At 45.7% G+C, this 20,697-nt stretch overlaps 1 protein-coding gene across 1 annotated transcript in view; it reads right to left on the bottom strand.

Annotated features, from left to right (window-relative positions):
- Window positions 1–358: 358 nt before the first annotated feature.
- The window catches only part of MALL (mal, T cell differentiation protein like), a 72,637-nt gene continuing 52,298 nt past the window's right edge, over window positions 359–20,697 (bottom strand). Inside the window, exons 2-4 of the mRNA XM_069606853.1 lie at window positions 20,122–20,292; window positions 4,010–4,153; window positions 359–1,139 (exon numbers count right to left, since the gene is read on the bottom strand). Coding sequence (XP_069462954.1) covers window positions 1,077–1,139; window positions 4,010–4,153; window positions 20,122–20,292 — 378 coding nt within the window. The 3' untranslated portion in view covers window positions 359–1,076. The remainder of the gene's footprint in view (window positions 1,140–4,009; window positions 4,154–20,121; window positions 20,293–20,697) is intronic.

Below are 20,697 nucleotides of genomic sequence, written 5' to 3'. Positions count from 1 at the left end.
TCCACGCTGACATTAATGCAATGGGCTCCTATTGAAGCCGCCTGAAATTGCCATAGGAATCCATTGAACGCTTCTTGCAAAGCGTACATTACAGGTGGCATTTACTTGTGAAGAGTAGAGGTGATTTCACCTTTATTTTACTCCTTACCTTTCCACCACATTGTGAAAATCAGGGAAATTACATAAGAGCAAAGAGATGGGCCCCTGTGTGCACTTAATGTAGTCGAAAAACATGACCTCCTGTGGCTGTTTCATATTACTGGCCCGTTAGTCTTATTGAGGAGCATATTGGTTCCTACGGACACGTGTCATGGTTGTGAGGTACTTGCACAGCAGGAGCAGAAAAGTTTCAACCAGAGACTGAGCAACAGACAGTTTTATTTAAGGTATGGAGGGAAAGATGTGAGAGAGACAGACAATAGTAGGTACATCAAAAGAAAAAAATAAATACAAATATACCAACGAGATACGAAACATAAAAAACAAAACCTGACAACACTTTTTGTGAGAACCACATAGGACAATTTCTAGCTTTCTGTTACAAAATGATTTTGGTACAAATGCAGTTTAGCAATACTTTATACAATACCTAAAGGCTGTGGATGGCAAATTATGCAGAGCAAAATAGTCCTGGGTTGGGACCATTGTGTATCGATGCATTGCTATGATACACGCAGTCCTTTCGAAGAAAAATACTTCCAGTGCGACAAGGGCAAACGCTAGACCATGATGAATATGTTGAAAACAGTCCAAAAATAAAGAGAATGTGCAATAATCCTGTAAACTCCTAAATAATACAGTGTGCTAGCACAAATAATGTGTCTCCACTAGACCTTACATGTTTACAACAGTTCATCACATTTCAGAAGTGTGGTCGCGTCGCTCCTGCAGACATCAAGGGCTCTATCGAAAGAATTTGATTGCCATTCGAAGGACTTCAGGCTCAGAAGGACAACATCTCTACACGATTTATTCTTGAGGCAACCATTCAGTTGAATATAAACGAAGCGGAAGCCCAGGTATGACTTTGCTGACCGAGTCTTCGTGGCTCTGATGCACATTTTACCCAGCCGTTGTTATTGTACGTAAGACTGGAAGCTGTGCAAAGTATAGAGTAGCGTTGTGATAAAGGCAAAAATCTGGAAGGAAATGTAATAACACTTTATTCGGAGGGAATTGAACAGTTAAGATGATATTCATTTGATCTTCAACCATTTTTTTAAACCGGTAGCAGTTCAGACAGGCTGATTTTGAGCATGCCAGCCAAGATTAACGCAAGAAGGGGAGTGGTGGTGTGCCCCATGAGCTCGGTCTTGCTAGGAGTCTCTCTAGCCAACCATCTTGCACTTAGGAAAATGTGCAGCAGGTCATATGACAAAGAGCGGATGTGTGCGGGGAGGTTGGGGGGGGGGGGGTCCTGCCAATTTCCAGTGGCCCAGAGAAGGGTAAAGGCACCACAAGAAGATCTAAGCAATCTAGTGGATTTGGCCACCTCATGGAGCATGACTTATTACAGGATGTTGCCAACAAAGCCATTCTTAATTGGTAAGAAATTACTGATTAAAATTAATATATGATTCAGAGTGGCATCCTTAAGTAAATATGCACTAAAAAGTAGCCCAAGCAGTAATAAGGCAACAAATATTACAAATATGTAATCTCAATTTGAATTTTTGTTAAAACAAATTCTAAAGGATTTCAGCACTATCAAACCAGTAAACCCAATTTAATTGAAGGGAAAATAAGATTGGCGAGTAACAAGGTCATTCTTAAATTTGGGAAATTACAGTATGGTGATTAATAGGACAGATTAAGGAACTAATAGATCATCCTATTTTCAGATGATAATAGTCAACAGCCAAGATACTTTTAAGCCATTGTCGTTCACTAATGATACCAAGGAAGCGCTACAGTGAGTGGCTTTCTGAATAGCTCCTATGTTGATGAGCATGTTCTCTGCACATGTTAACATTAGAGGGATAATTAACACAGCACAAAAAGGATATTCACTGGTGACTGGCAAGTTTTTAATGATTAATAACTGGTACACTTTTTAAATTTAGCAGTCACACATAATGGAGTGTGGGTGTTTCATTGCATCTGGGAGTTTTAAGACAATTAATTAATGTAAAGAATAATCACAGGTGATTGAGGGTATAATCAAAGATTTGTCATGATGACCATGTGTCAAGAATAATACAGGTAAATTACATGTTTCTGTTGTTATTTTTCTTTGTAATATCATTGGTTTTGTCCTCTTTCTTCTTTTTTTGTTCTCTCTCCTACTTTTCCAAATTGTCAACTTTTTTGTGGTAATGTATACAATTTTTTTTAACTATAATTGGAGTTCTATAATAATTGATCATGGAACTGTGATCCACATGAATCTTGGAAATTGTTGAATATGTTATGCCATATATCAGCCTTGAGAAAGACTGAGAAGGTCAAAACACATGTTGGCTAGGACAGGCACATTGAAAACTGCGACAGTCTGGATCCATTTTTTTATGGTTTATGTAATCAATATATGTTTATGTTACTGTCCAATCTCATTTGCATAAAAAACCTTTGTGTTAAATTAAATGCATGAGCACAATTAAATTGGTTAATGAATGTGGACTGTAAAAAGAAAAGCAGTGATTTTTTACAGGCTTTGGAAACATTCAGTTCAGTAAGCGCAAGGATGAGGGATGAAGACAAGCGTAAAAGGAACAAGTGCATACAAGGGATGATAGCCCAAAAGGGAGGTAAGTGCAAAGCACCAATTGGTCTGTCAGCGGGAAGACGAAAGGGTCAGGAAAAGGGACAGAGGAGGAAAGTAGATCAGGCCGTAATATGAGATAAGGCTCCAGGACTAATGGCAGTGACCAAAGGATTTTTTTAAGAGATGATTTACCGATGCACCTGCCAATTGTGGTAAAAAACTAGGAGTACCCCGCAATGGAGAGCTGTGCCTTGAACCAGAGCTCTCACATGCCAACAAGCCCAAGTCATTTGAAGTTGTACTTGGCGTACTCTTTCTGCATTGCCTTCCCACAACGCATGCTAACAATATTTTTTGCGGGAATATCTAATTTAGATCATACCAATGCCAATTCTCTCTGGGTTGAACCATCAGTTAAACATTATATTGAGAAGCTTCATCAAGTTCGAAATGTGTCTGATCTTCTGCTCAAAACACACATAAGTGTTCTCAAACCCTCCACTTGCTTCCTGTGACCGAATGAGACAATTTTAAGACCTTCTTCATGGCTACCCCAACTTCTTTTAGGCACTCAACTTTTATTCAGAAACTGCCTAATTATGTTTCTCAGCACTACATTAGTTCCCCTTCAACCTTTGTCTACTATTGCCCTACATTCTACAATGCCCGCATGGAAAGGCAGCCTTGCTCAGGCTGGCAACTATCCTTCGAAGGGTATCTAGTCAATTATCTAAACCCATTCCATCAAAATACCATTCCATCGAAATGTTTCCATCTAAAAAATGTCCATCTAATGCATGTTTTTGGGGGGTAAAGGGTTAATTTTTTGTTCAGGTGTATTTTAAAGGGTAAACAACAGGGGTTTGGAGGGTGCACCCCCCGCCCCCAAAAAAGAAAGAAGAGAAATGCATTAGATGGACATTTCTTAGATGGAAGAATTTCAATGGAATGGCATTAGATGCAATGGTTTTAGATGAAATGACCATAAACCCTTCGAAGTTGGCAACCATCTTGCTGCATAGGAAGTGTGAGAGGCCTAAGGTGAAAATTATGAATGCAGGGGAGTGTTCAAAAGGATTCACTAGCTCTGCTTTCAGTGTCTGTGCTCACAAGCAGGGGATGATGAAGAAATGCATTAAGAACTATGCTACTGTGGAAATTGGTAGGCCTACATGAGATCATTGAGTAGCCTATTCCCTGTTCGGCCTCCACCTCATTCTCTCACTTGCTGTCTCTCTCTCTCTCTCTCTCTCTCTGTCTCTCTCTCTCTCTCTCAGTCATCAACTTCAGACAGTATGTACTTACAGTGGCCGATGCATTTAGATAGTAGTTAACAAGCAGGCCGTTGCAATTTGCTGCAATGTTTTGAACACAGAATATTGTAGCATTTGCTTGCAAGGCAGCAGCACTCAGGTAAAAAATTGCGGTGATTCCATGGTAAATAACATCCTAAAAAAGACAGGGTGGAAATGTAAAGCATTAAAACATGATTGGAAGACACATCCATGGTGCAGACATTTTGATGCAATTGAATTTCTTGCCTCCCCCAATGCTAAGTCACACAATTCAGTTCCACGCTTTTCTAAGCATGCTCCAACCTATTCAATGTCACATAGTAATTCCTCTGCCTAAGAGCCCCGGAATGTCGTGCCTGGGTGCAATATGGATTTAGCATTCTGAATTTTGACAATATGAAGGCTTTTCAAATCTCTTAAATTAACCAAAATGATAAAACTCCCATCAAAATAAATACATTTGCCTTGCAAACAATTGCACTTTTTGCATGTGCATTACATTTCTGTATTCATTGGAATGTGTCGGATAAACTGCAAGTTTCTTAAATTGTATAGGACTCACATGTTTGGATCTTTGTAACGCCAAAAACCTTGGCAGTGCGGACCACCTTCAATGTGACTGGGAAGGGGACATGGGAGGTGAGGCATGCAACTGTAGAGGAATTCAGCTCTCCTCCTACCCTGCATCCCTTCTCCAGCCCAACTTCCCATTGCCAAGAATCATCATCAACTACCTGGGAACTTGCCCCATTGGCAAGAGTAGACATCTACTGCTTAGGGGCTTGCCCCATTTGCGCAGATTGGCATAACGGTTTTAGGGGCTTGCTTTATTGGCAAGGATTTTGAACACCTGTGAAGTACTTGCCTCTTTGCTTGTAATCAACTCTCAGACACTTGGCCCACTACTAAGACTTGTCATTAACTCTCCAGGTACTTGCCCCAATTCCACCAAGCTCGCATTAGGGTGGCTGGCCATTCTAAAGCCCAAGTATACTGGTTCTAACACAGGCTCAATTCTCTGAATGGATAAGCCAACTGTACTTAGCCCGCTTCTTTTTCCCATTGCTGAATCTAACTATCTTGTTTTTTTCCGGTTTGATTACTAAATCATTTGCTAACGCATATTCACTCATGGCTCCCATAAGTTGCTGTAAGCACCTGTGGGTAAGATTGACCAAGAGAACATCACCGGCGTAGGCTATCCAACAAATCTTCCACCCATAGATTTTTGGGCTAGGCAGTGCACGTTTCTCCAGGGAGTCCTTTAGGTCAGCCAAGTACAAGTTGAAGAGACATGGGGCAAGCATACATCCCTGCCTCACTCCCCTCCCATTGATTTTTGCCTTGTCAAATGCCCCTGACCATCCAGTCGTACCTGGATATTTGTGTTCTCATGTAGACAGACCAAGATAGACAACAATCCCAATGGAATTCCCCATGCCCTAAGCTTTTGCCACATTTGATTTCTATAGACTGTATCAAAGGCCTTACTTAGGTCCACTAGAGCTACGCAGACTGGTGGATTAGCTGCCTGCCATGCACTGTCCCTCAATATGTTCACTACCAACCTATTAAGGGTTGTAGACATCCCTCTCCTAAAACCGATTTGCTCTCTCTTCAAAATTCCACTAGTCTCGGCCCACCTCTCCAATTCCAGAAGCACCACTCCTGCAAAGATTTTACTATCCGCATCAAGAAGGGCGTTCGGGCGGCAGTTGTTGGGATCGGCACGATCGCCCATCTTGTGGATTGGAACTAATATTGCCACTTCCAACTCTCAGGACAATGTCTCCTGTCAATTGAATTCTTAAACAGGAGATATAGGGCGTGATTCACAGAATGTCTTCCTATGGGATGGTGCCATTATAAAACGCTTCTGTGAATCATGCCCATAATGTCTGTGACCAGGAGTCCAAATCGGCCTTCAAAATAGAATTTGAGATGCATTGTTTGGCTATACTGCTCTAGAGCTAGACGACTTCATTATTAAATTTTGCATGACCTCAAGAGATATACATTGGAACAAAGGGATATCTAGGTGGAATGTGACTGCATCTTGAGCAATCTCTCCAAACTGAGATTCAAAATGCACTCTCAATCGATCTTCCGGCACACAATTAGTTAGATAGGATGATTGTGAGATCCTACTACCATTTACTAGTGACCAAAGATGTTGTGTGTTCTTTGTAATGAGATTTTGTACCATATGTTCCCCCTGTTGTACATTTTTCAGATATCGACAAGCCCTGTTCCAATTTCAAAATGAGTTGTTTAAAGTTTTCTTCCCCCGTAGAAAAGCACCCAGTTCAGGAGTTTTAATTTTCAGATTAATGTGTTTTCTTAATTCCAATTTCATGTTGCATGTTATTTGATTGAACTGGTACTTGTGACTGGGTGCAATCTTTGGCCCTCCTAGTTGTGGGTTATCTAACTCCCAAAAGAAGTGTCTGAATGTATCCATTTGGCATTCTACTCTCAATTGTTCCTCTGATTTAACTACTAAGGACATTTTCTGATTTCGACTGAATTTTTGCCCATCTTGTCGAAACCTCGCCAAACAATTTCCTCCCTTGTTCACCACAACGTTACCCTCATACCTTCCCACATCAGGGCAAGCACCATTGAGCATCCTGGGGGTTAGCATACTGTGGTCACTTCTCTTGGTAGATCTTACCTGCATCCGAGAACTAGATTTGAAGAGATCTCTAGAGAGGATTATATAGTCAATGACTGATTTCCTCTGGCCATTACAGACAATCAACTTCCATTCGTTAAAGAACCTTAACCAATTCTTCCCATTTTCTCCTCCTGTGCCAACCCCCACTTCTGAAATCCTAGATCGAAGCAGCATGTGTTAAGGTCCCATTCTATCAAAATACTCGAGCCCTCGCCCAGGCCTGCATCCTCTGACAGAATTTCGGCTAGTTCTTCAAAGAAGTCATTCAAATCGAACATGCAGGGTTATGATAGAGATTAATCACTACAATTATCGGTTCACAATATTTCCCTTTGAGCTCTATTCTACTGGCTTTGATACCATAGTTGGAATTTACTATTTTTTTCATGTTTGTTATTTTGGAATTACGAGAGGCAGTTATTAATCCACATAACGTGCGACCACCGTTACTATTAATCGCCAGTTGACTCAAGATGGTAAGCCATCCAGCCTCAATTCCGACAACAGCCACATTTCCTGTAACAAGACTAAATCAAAGGAGCCGAAGATGTCATCCCCAGAATTCCCCTCAATTAAACTTTTGTAAGCCCTTGTGTACCACACAAAACATCCAAACCATCATTGACTAAAGTAAAGCATTATTTTTGTCTAAATTCTGGAAGACTTGGGTCAAGATCTCTGGCAACAGACTCCACACCTTACTTCTTCCTTTCCTCACCTCTTCATTAACCTTTATCATTGACACCGCCATTTATCTCTCCTGATTTCTTGTACTCCTCTCAGCTGAGGTTGAACCTATGCCCCTTGTTTCAAAGTTTGTCTTTATACTTGGTTTGCTAATAGAGATTTGGAAACCCTTCTCCAAAAACACTCCTCCTGCTGACAGAAGAGCATTCACCTCTAATCGTGATTGAAGCCCAATCTCCACAACATTTATAACGTTTTCATATAGGAAGTGAATATAATCAATGTCATAGGAAGAGAACAAGTACAGTTCTGGAACCTCTTTCAACAGCTTCAAAATGGACTGTCTGTTTGATGTCATTTGATCTCCAGTATTCGACAGATGTTCCAACCATACATGGAGGCGAACAAAAAGGGATTTTGAAAATTCTTCCTTGCTACCAATAGCATCGCCTTTATTAGCCTCTTCTCATTTACTTGTAATTTGAGGTGCAGATATTAAACCAGTTGACTCCAAATTCCTTACCTCCGAGCATTTGAATCCTTTACCATAGTTGATTTGGATTGAGTTTGCAAATGAGAGGACAGCGAGTTCGAAAGTGTCTGAGTTTCAGCAGCCAAACTCGCCTTAGGTTTATTTGTCCCCATTAGGAAGATTGGCACCCAATGTTCCACTGGTGATTTGGGTTTATTCAATTGACCACTTTTTTGATTGAGCTTGTTGTGGGTCCAATACCTTCCAATCCACGCGGGTCTGCATGTTAACTTGAGTCCATTTTTCCAGATGTTGAGGCAATATCTTTCTCTTAGTACCCCTAGTTGAATTGACCACTATATTTGTCTGCAAATTATCAGCTGCTTCAGACTCACAATTTAAAGTTTGACCTGGATAATTATCAACAATCTCCAAGTCTGGATGGCCAATTCTATCTCGGCCTTCCTTCCATGTAATGCATTTCATTCATTTACACTATTTTTATCTCCTCCTGTGCTCTTCGCCTCTATTTTCTGGTTCCTAGACAACTCATCCTCTGTTCTTACTTCCTCTAATAGATCCATATTTCTCATGTACTTTCTTGAGCCTTTAAGATTTGTTTTTCTTTTTCTCCGTGTTTTTGTCTAGGGCAACATCAACTTTTGCCCTTTTTGTTGATTCCTGGACATGGTTCGGCACTTTATTCCCTGACCTTTCCTGCAAAGAAACAACATTTGAGGCATCATTTTGGCTAATTTGCAAAGCGGTAGCAGCCCTGACCATTACTACCCCCGTTCCTTAGGAGTTTGGTCCTGGGCGTCTCAAGAGTTTCGTCAGCTACATCAGTTGGTTTTTCTCTAACTATGTTCATTGTAGATTGAGTTGCAATCAAACGATGATGCAGTTCAGTTATGTTTGAGTGCCTTTCCACTTTCTGGTTCAATGTTTCCATAGAAGACACCAATTTCGTTTGGTGCATTCCTAGTGGAATATTTTCCCAACATATCCACTATTACTTCCAGCCCCAGTTTTTGATCTCCAATTTCAATAACAATTGTCTTTACAGTATCACTTATGTTTTCATACAATTTCGCAATCAAGCTTAGCACTAGATTTAGGGCTGGTATAGTCAGAGCAGTTAACTTTATTCTATCATACATAACTCTTAACTTTTCATGTAATTCGCCATCATTGGAATTGGCCCGTTCTTCCATTAAATCAAACGTTAGGTGTTCAGTCAATATAGAGGCCAGCTCACCCACCAAATCTATACCAGTTTCCCCCATTGATTTGATTTTACTAAAATCAGTTATAGCAGAATGTCTGTCTTCACAGATAACCAAATATTTTTCAAGGAAGGGAAGAGCTTCCGGAATACTTCTATCGGACACTCCCAATGGTAGGTCTATTTTGTCTTGTCTCTTTAAGTTTTTGTCTGTTCTCGACTTGGATCCCAACTTTAAGAAGAAGTCCTTCATTGTGATTTATTTCCCAATGGTGTAAAATCATCTTGAGCACATAACTTTATCTAGTTGTGCACTCACATAAAGAAAGAAGACCTTGGTAGACATTGAAGGGATCAACGGAATAGGGAGGGGAACTGCAGGGGGTATCCACTTGCAGGTATCTAGGGCCATTTTGTGAATGTTTGTCTGGTCTAGAGCAGTCAAATGAAGGCAGTCACTGGCAGTGCTGGAAGTAAGCAAAGTGTATTTGGGAACAGGGGGATGGGATTTCCTATTTATGTTTCCTAAATGGAGGCACACAAGGACTTCAGGTGGCACATTAGCTGTAGGAGGCATTATCGCAATCAATTGTGGATACAATAGTAGACTACATCATAGTATGCCCATCATGCTGCCCATGTGAAAGCATGGTGGCAGGATGCTTAGAACAAAATGCAAAGACACCAAAATCAGCCAGGAAGAAGGAACAAGGAGAGAATTGGAAGCAGCCCTCACTACTGTTCTAATGGGGCACCCTGAAACTCGTTGTTGAGCTGAGCGGGATCGAACGGTCGCCCGCAGCCCTGTGTGGCCAGAAGTGAGGCTTGCCCTTCCAGGTCCTGTGGGCTTCCAGTGAGTGTGTAATGTAAATTTTATTTTCAGGCACTGTTGATTTCTCGCACTCCGTGCGTGTTGTGCTGCCCCCTGCCCCCTTTCCCTCTGCAGCCACTTCCTGGTCCTCCTCTCCCCTCTCCCTTCCCGCCTCCCTGCCTGCCCACCCCCCTCTGATTGGTCTTCTCCTGGTCCCTCCAGGACTACGTGACAGCCGCTCTCCACGCACGCTTCTTTGTTGAGCTGAGCGGGATCGAGCGGTCGCCCGCAGCCCTGTGTGGCCAAAAGTGAGGCTTGCCCTTCCAGGTCCCGTGGGCTTCTAGTGAGTGTGTAATTTAAATTTTATTTTCAGGCACTGTTGATTTCTCGTGCTCCGTGCGCGCTGTGCTGCCCCTTCCCCCCCACCCTCTGCAGCCACTTCCTGGTCCTCCTCTCCCCTCTCCCTTCCTGCCTCCCTGCCCGCACACCCCCCCTCTGATTGGTCTTCTCCTGGTCCCTCCAGGACTACACGACGGCCGCTCTCCACGCTCGCTTCTTTGTTGAGCCGAGCGGGATCGAGCGGTTGCCCGCAGCCCTGTGTGACCAGAAGTGAGGCTTGCCCTTCCAGGTCCCGTGGGCTTCCAGTGAGTGTGTAATTTCAATTTACTTTTCAGGCACTGTTGATTTCTCGCGCTCCGTGCGCGTTGTGCTGCTCCCTCACCCTGCAGCCACTTCCTGGTCCTCCTCTCCCCTCTCCCTTCCCGCTTCCCTGCCCGCCCACCCCCCCTCTGATTGGTCTTCTCCTGGTCCCTCCAGGACTACGTGACAGCCGCTCTCCACGCACGCTTCTTTGTTGAGCTGAGCGGGATCGAGCGGTCGCCCGCAGCCCTGTGTGGCCAGAAGTGAGGCTTGCCCTTCCAGGTCCCGTGGGCTTCTAGTGAGTGTGTAATTTAAATTTTATTTTCAGGCACTGTTGATTTCTCGTGCTCCGTGCGCACTGTGCTGCCCCCTGCCCCCCCACCCTCTGCAGCCACTTCCTGGTCCTCCTCTCCCTTCCTGCCTCCCTGCCCGCACACCCCACCTCTGATTGGTCTTCTCCTGGTCCCTCCAGGACTACACGACGGCCGCTCTCCACGCTCGCTTCTTTGTTGAGCCGAGCGGGATCGAGCGGTTGCCCGCAGCCCTGTGTGACCAGAAGTGAGGCTTGCCCTTCCAGGTCCCGTGGGCTTCCAGTGAGTGTGTAATTTCAATTTAATTTTCAGGCACTGTTGATTTCTCACGCTCCGTGCGCGTTGTGCTGCTCCCTCACCCTGCAGCCACTTCCTGGTCCTCCTCTCCCCTCTCCCTTCCCGCTTCCCTGACCGCCCACCCCCCCTCTGATTGGTCTTCTCCTGGTCCCTCCAGGACTACGCGACGGCCGCTCTCCACGCTCGCTTCTTTGTTGAGCTGAGCGGGATCGAGCGGTCGCCCGCAGCCCTGTGTGGCCAGAAGTGAGGCTTGCCCTTCCAGGTCCCGTGGGCTTCCAGTGAGTGTGTAATTTAAATTTTATTTTCAGGCACTGTTGATTTCTCGCGCTCCATGCGTATTGTGCTGCCCCCTGCCCCCCCTCCCCCTGCTGCCACTTCCTGGTCCTCCTCTCCCCTCTCCCTTCCCGCCTCCCTGCCCGCCCACACCCCCTCCACTTCCTCTCCTCTTCCTGCCTTTAAATCTTACCCCCCTGAGCAGCCCCCCTCAGCTAAGGGCCCCTGAGGCAAAGGGCGGCTCCTACGGCTGCGGTTCCATGTGTGTCTGCAGGTGTCCGCAGGGGACGCCAGGTACCGTTCCGCCGCTCCATCTTGTTAGCTCCACCTGCTCTCCCGGCCCACCCAACCTACACCTGTTCACTTCATTCGCATGGTGTCTACACTTCACTGTGTTCCGCAATTTGTGGTAAACTAGGGCTTTTTTCTCCCCTCGCAGGATTCTCAAACTTAGGTGGCCTCTCCACTGGGTACCTAATACGCATTTACTGTGCTTACTGTTGTTCTGAAATGTGGTAAATTAGGACTTTTTTCTCCCCTCGCAGGATTCTCAAACGTAGGTGGCCTCTCCACTGGGTACCTAATACGCATTTACTGTGCTTACTGTTGTTCTGAAATGTGGTAAATTAGGACTTTTTTCTCCCTAGCAGGATTCTCAAACTTAGGTGGCCTCTCCACTGGGTACCTAATTCGCATTTACTGTGTTTACTGTTGTTCTGAAATGTGGTAAATTAGGGCTTGCCGCTCACTTCCTATCCGCTTACTCTTGTCTGTCTTCCCCCCCTCTCCCTCCTATTCCATGGTGCTCTCTATCTCGCCTATCTTCTCTAACTGCTTCTCCATTGACTATCCTGCTCTCCTCACTAAATCTGGTAGGAAAATGTTTAAAAAGGACATCCTGGTCTCCAACCCAGGCCTCCCTATCGCTGACACCTGCACTAGTGCCCCTCCAAGGAAACTCTCACTGACATCCTCTTTTTCGTGCCTTCACCTGACCTATGGACCCTTCATGTGGTCTCTGTGCTCTGTCCTTTCTCCTCTTCTCCCATTAATGGTGGCACCCGTTGGGATGTCCTATAGGCCCCTTTCCACTCCTCTAAGGCCATCATTAATGTCTATGCTAATGGGACCGTCTTGGTCCAAGGCTCTCAGGCGAACCTTCACCTCTTTGATAGACTCTTCCCGCACCTCATCAACTTCCTTTCCTCTCCTGCTGTCCCCCTCCTCTGTCCTCGGCTACCTTGCCTCCACCCTCCCACCCTGCCCCCTCTCAGGCTCCTTCTTCACCTCCACAGGGTGAACCTCTGATCTGTACCCCTCCCCGGAAGTCCTTCAAGGATGGCAACCTTCTCCACATTGCCACTCTTAACTCTCGCTCTGCCGTCAAACATTCCTCTGATATCTTTCGCTTTCTTGAGGAACTGGACCTTGACGTTCTCGGTCTCACTGAGACATGGTTCACGGCCAGCTCTGTCACCAGCTTTGACACATGCCTACCTGACGGTTACAAGATCCTCTCCGTGCCCAGGCCCAACTATGCTGGGGGGGGTGTGGCCCTTATCTTCCCTGAGTGGATTCCTGCCACTGTCACTCCTACGCAGACCTACTCCTCTTTTGCATGCCTTCTCTGCCGACTCTCTCTCTCTCTCCTAGCCATTCCCTTACCGTGGCTACTATCTATCGGCCACCTGGTAAAATTTCCTCCTTCCTCTCCGAGTGGGCAGACCTCTCCTCCTCACTCCTGTCCTCAACCACTCAACTCCTCTTTCTTGGAGACTTCAACATCCACCTGGATGCCTCCTGTCCCCCCTCTGGACTCTTTTGCAACCTCTGCGACTCTCTCTCACTCTCTATTCTCCCGTCTGGGCCGACTCTTTCTGCAGGGCACACTCTTGATGCTCTGTTCTCTTCTGACCTTCCCCTCTCTGTCCCTCTCTCCACTCCTCTCTCCTAGAGTGATCACTTTCTCCTATCCTCCCACCTCATCTTCCCTACCCCACAGGCAAAGCCACCCTCATCGCTGACACCCTCCTTCTCAGTCATCCGACCCATGAAGCGCGTGCCAGTTGAGGCTTTCGCTGCCACCTTCTCGCACCACCCTCCCCCTTCAGCTGACTCCCGCCCTGACACAGCCCTCTCTGCTCTCCACTCTGCTATATCTGATACTCTTGATATCCTTTCCCCTGCCATGAGAATCCGCCTGAAGCCCAAAGCCAAATGTAACTCCTGGTATGACTCGGATCTCGTCACCCTTAAACGCAAGTGCAGGGTGGCAGAGAGGAAATGGCGTGCTTCATGTTCATCCTCTGACAAACTGGCCTGCCGCCTGCTCCAAAAGCAATACCGGCTCTCCGTTCTCACCAAGAAGTGAGCCCTTATCCAAGCCCGCATCTCTGCGGCATCTAACAACTCGGCCGAACTCTTTAAAATCTGCCAGGAGCTGGCCAACCCTGCTGCAGTCTCTACCTCTCCTATCCCCTCCCAGGCCCTCTGCATGGCACTGGCCTCCCACTTCATTTCAAAAACTCAGGACATCCTGTCCTCAATCTCCTCCTATCACCTCTCCCTCTATATTCCCTGCCCTTCCTCTGACCCTTCTGCAGCCACCCCTCCTCCCTCCTTCTCTGCCTTTCCCCTTTTTTGCTGCTGACGAGGTTTCGAGACAAGTCCGATCTATGAAAGTCTTGTCAAAACAGGTCCACCCCTGTTCCTCCAAAACTATCAAGAACCACATCGACTCCTTGGCTCCTGCCCTAGTTGACTTCTGCAATCACTCCTTTGCCTCTGCAGTCTTCCCATCCCCCATCAAGCACTCCCTTGTGCACCCCCTTCTTAAGAAACCCTCTTCCGACCCCTCCTGCCCGGCTAACTATCGCCCAATCTCTATCACTCCCTTCCTGGGCAAGCTCCTAGAGAAACTGGCCATCTCCCAGCTTAATCTCCATGCTGAATCTGTTGGTAGTCTTCATGACCATCAGTCTGGCTTCAGAGCTGCCAGAAGCACAGAAACTGCTCTCCTGAACATCCGTGAGGACCTGCTCTCGAACCTTGACTCTAACACCCCATGTGTTCTCATTTTGCTTGATCTCTCTTCTGCCTTTGATACTGTCAACCATACCATCCTGCTCAACCGTCTCCGTGATAACCTAGGTATCACTGGTCAGGTTTGGCGTGGCTGACCTCTTTCCTCTCCAATCGACCCTCCGAGGTCCAACTGGGGTCCTTCCTCTCTGACATCTTTTTCTCTACCTGTGGTGTCCCCCAGGGATCTAACCTCTCTCCCTGGCTGTTCAACCAGTATCTGGCATTTCTTGCCCACCGCATCACCGCTCTCTGCCCCAACTTTCAGTGCTATGTAGATGATACCCAGCTCATTTTCAGGCTACACCCGGCCTCCTCTTCCCCTTCCCTCATCTCTGACTGTCTTTCTGCTATCCATGAAAAGTTTGCCGCCAACGACCTATGCCTTAATGACAGTAAGACTGAGATTCTACTCATCGGCCTACCCACTCCCTCCTTCCCTGCAGCTCTCTGGCCGGCCTCTCTTGGTCCTCTTCCTGCTCATACCTTCAAGGCAAAAAACCATGGGGTCATCTTCGACTCCACACTCTCTTTCTCTCCTCACATATCTGACGTCTCTCAGAAGTCACACTACCAGCTACACCTCCTCAGTGGTATCCTTCCTTTCCTCTCCTTCCCCCAGAAGCTCACTGTCTCTAGAGCCCTGGTTCTCTCGAAGCTGGACTACTGTCTCTATCTAAATCTGCCTGCCTCTACTCTCCGCCCTTTGCAAATCATCCAGAACAGGACTGCAAGACTTGTCCTTGGCCTCAAGCCCAGGGACCGTATCTCTCCAGGACTGAAATCAGTACACTAGCTCCCAGTGGCTGCTAGGATTAAGTTCAAAACCCTCTGTATTGTCCACAAGGCCTTCTGGGGCCTTGGGCCAACATACCTTCAACTCTCTTTTCCTAAATATCTTCCTTCTCGAGCTCTTTGCTCATCCGCCTCCAAATCCCTCAGGGTCAGGCGCTTCTCCAAGCAACGATTTGGGGGTAGATCTCTCTCTGCAGCAGGGGCCTCCCTCTAGAACAGCCTTCCTGCCTCCCTGAAACTTGAGGAGAACCATCTCCGGTTCCGGAAGCACCTCAAAACCTTCCTCTTTGCCTCCGCTTTCTCTCCCCCTCTCCTCTGCTAAAATTACTGAAACTGCACTGAATCTGCAACAGGGCCACTCACCGATCTCGGTCCCTGGCCCAGCCACTCTCCCTGCACTGCCTCCCTGGCAACCCCTGCACTGCGGGACTGTCTCTGTATCCCACAGCCCCTCCTCCCAGCACTTGTCTGCACTTACCTTGCACTTGCCACCAGCTGGCCCTTATTATTTATCGTTTATTCTACTAACCCTGTACTGCACTTTCCCCTCTCCCTTTCCCCCTTGCACTTTTCCCTTCCCCTCTACCCTTGCACTTGCGCAATCTGAATGACACCTGGCCTAGTAGGATCGTTGTCTGTCTCCCCTTTGTTCCCCCCCCCCTGCCTCGTTGCGCCTTGAAACACTTGTGTATAGGCGCGTTACAAATGCCATATCATATCATATCATACAGGCTTCCCACAATCTCTCCTCAAGAGACCATTGACAGCTTTTATCTCCAGATACCTCCAGAAGAACCCAGCTGAGCTACATTACTATGACCAAAAATTGGTCTGAGGAAAAGGACCTTCCAATGCACTGACATCCTTGTCTGCATTTACCCTGACAGCCATTTAGCCAACCACAAGACAATACCTGTCACTCCATTCATCGCTAGACCTCTCAACTATCCACCACAACCAAGCAGCAGAAACTGAGAGAAACTCAGCCAGGATAGCCTCCTGAGCATCCTTGAATCTAAAAGCTGTAACATGGACCTCTGGGAAACTAACAAAAGCAACCTTGAATAACCCAACTGCACAGGTACAAGCAGTCAAACCCACCCATCAATTACAAGATCACGATGCCTCCTGATTAATACATTTTCTGTCTCCATGCACTACACAGAAATGTTGTACCTTCTCTCTCCGAAGACCAAATAGACGTACTCTTCATCACAGAAACTTGGCTCTCAGATGATCAGTTGCTGGTTATCCATGTGAGTATCCGATCAGGCTTTAAGATCAGCTGTGCTAATCTCAACAATAGGAGATGAGGTGGCATAACTCTGGTGCACAGAGACTCCTTTGAAGTCTCAGCACCCTGCGTTGACATCATTCCATACTGTGAATCGCTCTATCTGACCTGCTCATCTCCCAGTTACACTAAGCTTCCCCTTGATCTACAGACCTCCCTCCTACAGCCCACACTTTGCTGACAAACTCGCTGTCGCCATCCTGCCTGTAGAGCGCCAACTACTAACTATACTTGGAGATTTAAACATCCGTCTTGAGAAAGAAGACGCTATTACAAAGTCACTTGGAGCGAACCTTACTGCATTACATCTCAAACAGATGGTTAAGGGTCCCACCCACATAGCTGGACACACTCTGGATGACATTTTTGTAATGAAAACATAATCACCATCTGCTCCCCAGTTCACCTTCCCTGGGGAGATCACTTACATATCCCGTTCATGATACTCACAGAGTCACCACACCTCACAAGACCTTTCAAAAGAAACCTTGACTATGACGAGATCATAGAAAGAAATACACATCAACTCCCTAATAGAAAGACCAGAAGAAACCAAATGTACCATCTCCTCTGATAGACCAACAACCACACTGGATGCAAAACTCTGCCACATTCACAAGTGGATTATTTCCGCGTTGCACTGTTTTGCCCATAAGAAACCTTTCAAAAACTCTCCAAGAAAGATACAAGCCAAATGATTCACCCCTTGACTAAATTACTTAAAATAAGAAAACTGAGAAAATCTGGAGGAAAGCCAATCTACACGGTATGCAAATTCACCTACCATCAACAGTTACGCTTCTACAGGGCTGAAGTACTCAACGCAAAGAAAGCACACTGCTTCAAACACAGTCATTTGGTGCATCACAGCAGAAGGGACATGTATACCATAATCAGCTAATTAAAAAACCTGACAGCCTTGAACGCAACCCTTACCCCCACACAAGAACTCTGTGAGCAGATTGCTGCACAACAAAAGATCCTTGACATCCAGGATCACTGTGCAAATGAAGGATGCTGCCACCCACATGCCAACAATGAGATTCCACCAACACCTCCCTCTACCTCCTCTCTATTGACTTTCTGCCTTCTGTCTGCAGAGGACCTATGAGCTAACATTGGTTCATGAAACCCATCAGGATCTCTCGAGATCCATGTCCCTCCAATCTTTGCAAATCAATTATGAAATCTCCAGAGTAAGCACCCATCTTCCTATCCCTCCGCAATGACTCACTCCGTCAGCACCCGAAGAGTCCTAGCTCGGTTGAAATCTGCATATGTCTGGGAGGATAGCTCAGGAGCAATGTGTTTGTCCTGGAAGCATGACATTGCAAAGCAACACGGATTTGAATCCTGGTCCAGTGCTTAGAGACTGGTCTACGGTGTTAAGCAGGTAATAAAGGATTAATTAATTAATTAATTAATTAATTATACGTCAGACCAAAGCCCAAGGCTGACCCATATGATCCAGCCAGCTATCACCCTACCTCAAACACCCCTTTAACGGAAACCTCTTGAAAAATGCATATCTTGTCAACTACAGGATTCCATCGGAACAAACCAACTCCTGAATGAGGCACACCATGTATTTAGACTTTCTAGAACTGCAGAATTGACTCTGTGCTCCATCTGGGGTACACTTGCAGATTTTTTAAAACTCTGAGAGGAGCTTTTCACACCATCAGTCACGAGATCCTACTAAAAAAGACTGAAAGATATTGGTTTTAAAGCAACAACGATACACTGGATCACCACGGGTAGACAGGAAACCGCTATCTTGGAACTCTACAATTGCAGGCCTCACCCACTTATCTGCAGAGTACCCCAAGAATTCACACTCACACCAACCTCTACTTTTCAACATCTACATGACGCCCCTACTCGGCATCATAAATAAATCTTGTATCTCTGCTCACAACTATGCAGATGACACACAAATAATCTACACATTTGTGAATCATCCATCACAAAAACGCCACAGACATTAAAAACTGCCCTGCACAGGTGGATGCATGGATGACAACAAACAGACTAAACCCCAACACTGGCAAAACAGAACTGATGCTCTGTAATCCTGTATGTTCTAACTCCACCACAATCTCTTGGCATGACGAGATGGGCCCTTGCTCAAACCCATCAACCATAGAAATGTGTTTTGGCTGACAATGGACAACACCCTCCCTCTAGATCCACACGTCAAAGCCATCATCAGAAGCTGTTTCTCCCAGCTGCATTTTACCTTGAGTAAAATTGGTCCCATAGGGCCATAGCCATAATTTCTCTAACACTATCCAAACTAGACTATGCAAGCAGCCTCTATCTCAGACTCCCAGATTACCTAATGAGGAAACTTCAAAGAGCTCAAAAAGGAGCAGAGAGATTACTTCTCAGAATTAGGTGATTTCAACATACCACGCCAGCATTCGTATTCTCCACTGGCTACCCATCACAAAAAGGGTTAATTTCAAAACCTTATGCATCGCCCATTGTTCATACCCTGGAGGGGCCCTTCCTCCTTCAAAAGTAAGTTTCAACACTATACTCCTTCCAGAACACTTAGGTCCAGCAATGCTACATTAATACTAGCCCCCAACTTCAACAGAAACAGCAAGAAAGGTCCTCTTTTTGAATTCTGGCCAATAAACTGTGGAATATCCTACCCAAACCTCTCTGCATAGAGGTGAACTCCCTGACTCTCAGGAAACGGTTCAAGATTTGGCTTTTCAGTTCCCACTTTCTTCCCCCTGTGGGAAACCAATTTCATTCATTGATCATCAGCTTCTTGACACTGGTCCACACTTTAATCTCAGTGAAATCTACAACCTAAAGCCAGGAATTGACAACACCCTCACTCCCACCACACATCGCATCCCTCAACTACCTCCTCATTACTATTCTTAGACCTCCCAAACTCCTTGAGAAGACCTCTAGATGTCATATACTTAACAGATCGAGACCCTATCCATCTTCTATCAACAACCATGCTGTCAATATTGGCACTCCACATTTCGGGGGCTGCCCATGTGGCTAACCTGCCCAGTCGGTACCATCCACAAACAGCAAAGAGATGTTCATATAGGCACACAGGTAACGGGTACTTCCGACCTGCATCCATCAACACCAAAGGTGTCTGCATCTGCCTTGCAGCTATCTGGCTAACACACCCTGCCCACCTTTCTTACAGAGCCATGCGCAGCCAGGCCAACATTATTGGCAGAAGGGCGCTATGTGGGATTATTTTACATTACATCTGGAATAAATGTACTGGTTTATCCCTGCCACATTTGATTACAATAAACCCCTGCATGGGAAGAAGGTGAAAACCTGCATCAAGGATAGAACCTAAACATTTGACTATGTTTCCAGTGTTATACAGCAAGGAAATTAATGTGTTGATTAAGATGCAGTGTTGAGGAATGTCCAGCAGATTCAGATAGAGGCAGGGCAAGAATAGAGTAACCCCATAACCCAAAAAGTATTCTGTACTTGCAGGACCGGAAAAGGAAAGTCAGACATTATTAAATCACAGTGCATCAAAATATTTGGCTGGTCACTCTTACCACTATTCTCCAGGTGCCACAGTTATTTTTATGAAGTCCGAAAAGGTACACCATGAGCAGTAGCAGGGAGAAGACGAAGGAGCTCACGGACACGTACATAACCCATCCTTGGCTAATGGGTATCCACACCCTGGTAGCCGCAACCAGGATCCACACCCAAACTCCAAATATCTGAAAGAAAACCGACAGTAACTGTTATCAACAATATTAATTTGCCTTTTACCGAGCTCTTTTTTCTACAGTATTTTGTATTACTGTTAATAACAGGTGCTCTTTTAACCCCCCAACTACACTGTATCATGTTCTGAACCTAAATCCTATCAATTATCGACCTATCGATTAAAGGCTGAGATGGATCTGCTGAGATTTGAACCTGTGACTTACAGTTTACCTACTGATTTCTAGAGCAAGGGCTTAACTAACCAGATCCATCCTTCCTTCTTTACTTTGTAGCCCACTAACGTACATAAACCCTTTTTTCAGCCACACAGAACACAATAAATTATTCTATTTTGCTTGGTTGTGATGTATCATCATTCTGTTGATTTTTGATGCTGTCCGGATTTTACGATAGGA

The sequence above is a fragment of the Ambystoma mexicanum genome, chromosome 4p (assembly GCF_040938575.1).
Source record: "Ambystoma mexicanum isolate Mex_15411 chromosome 4p, UKY_AmexF1_1, whole genome shotgun sequence".
Taxonomy (NCBI): domain Eukaryota; kingdom Metazoa; phylum Chordata; class Amphibia; order Caudata; family Ambystomatidae; genus Ambystoma; species Ambystoma mexicanum.
Note: the sequence above shows the minus strand (reverse complement) of the source record. Positions and strands in the feature narration are given on the sequence as shown.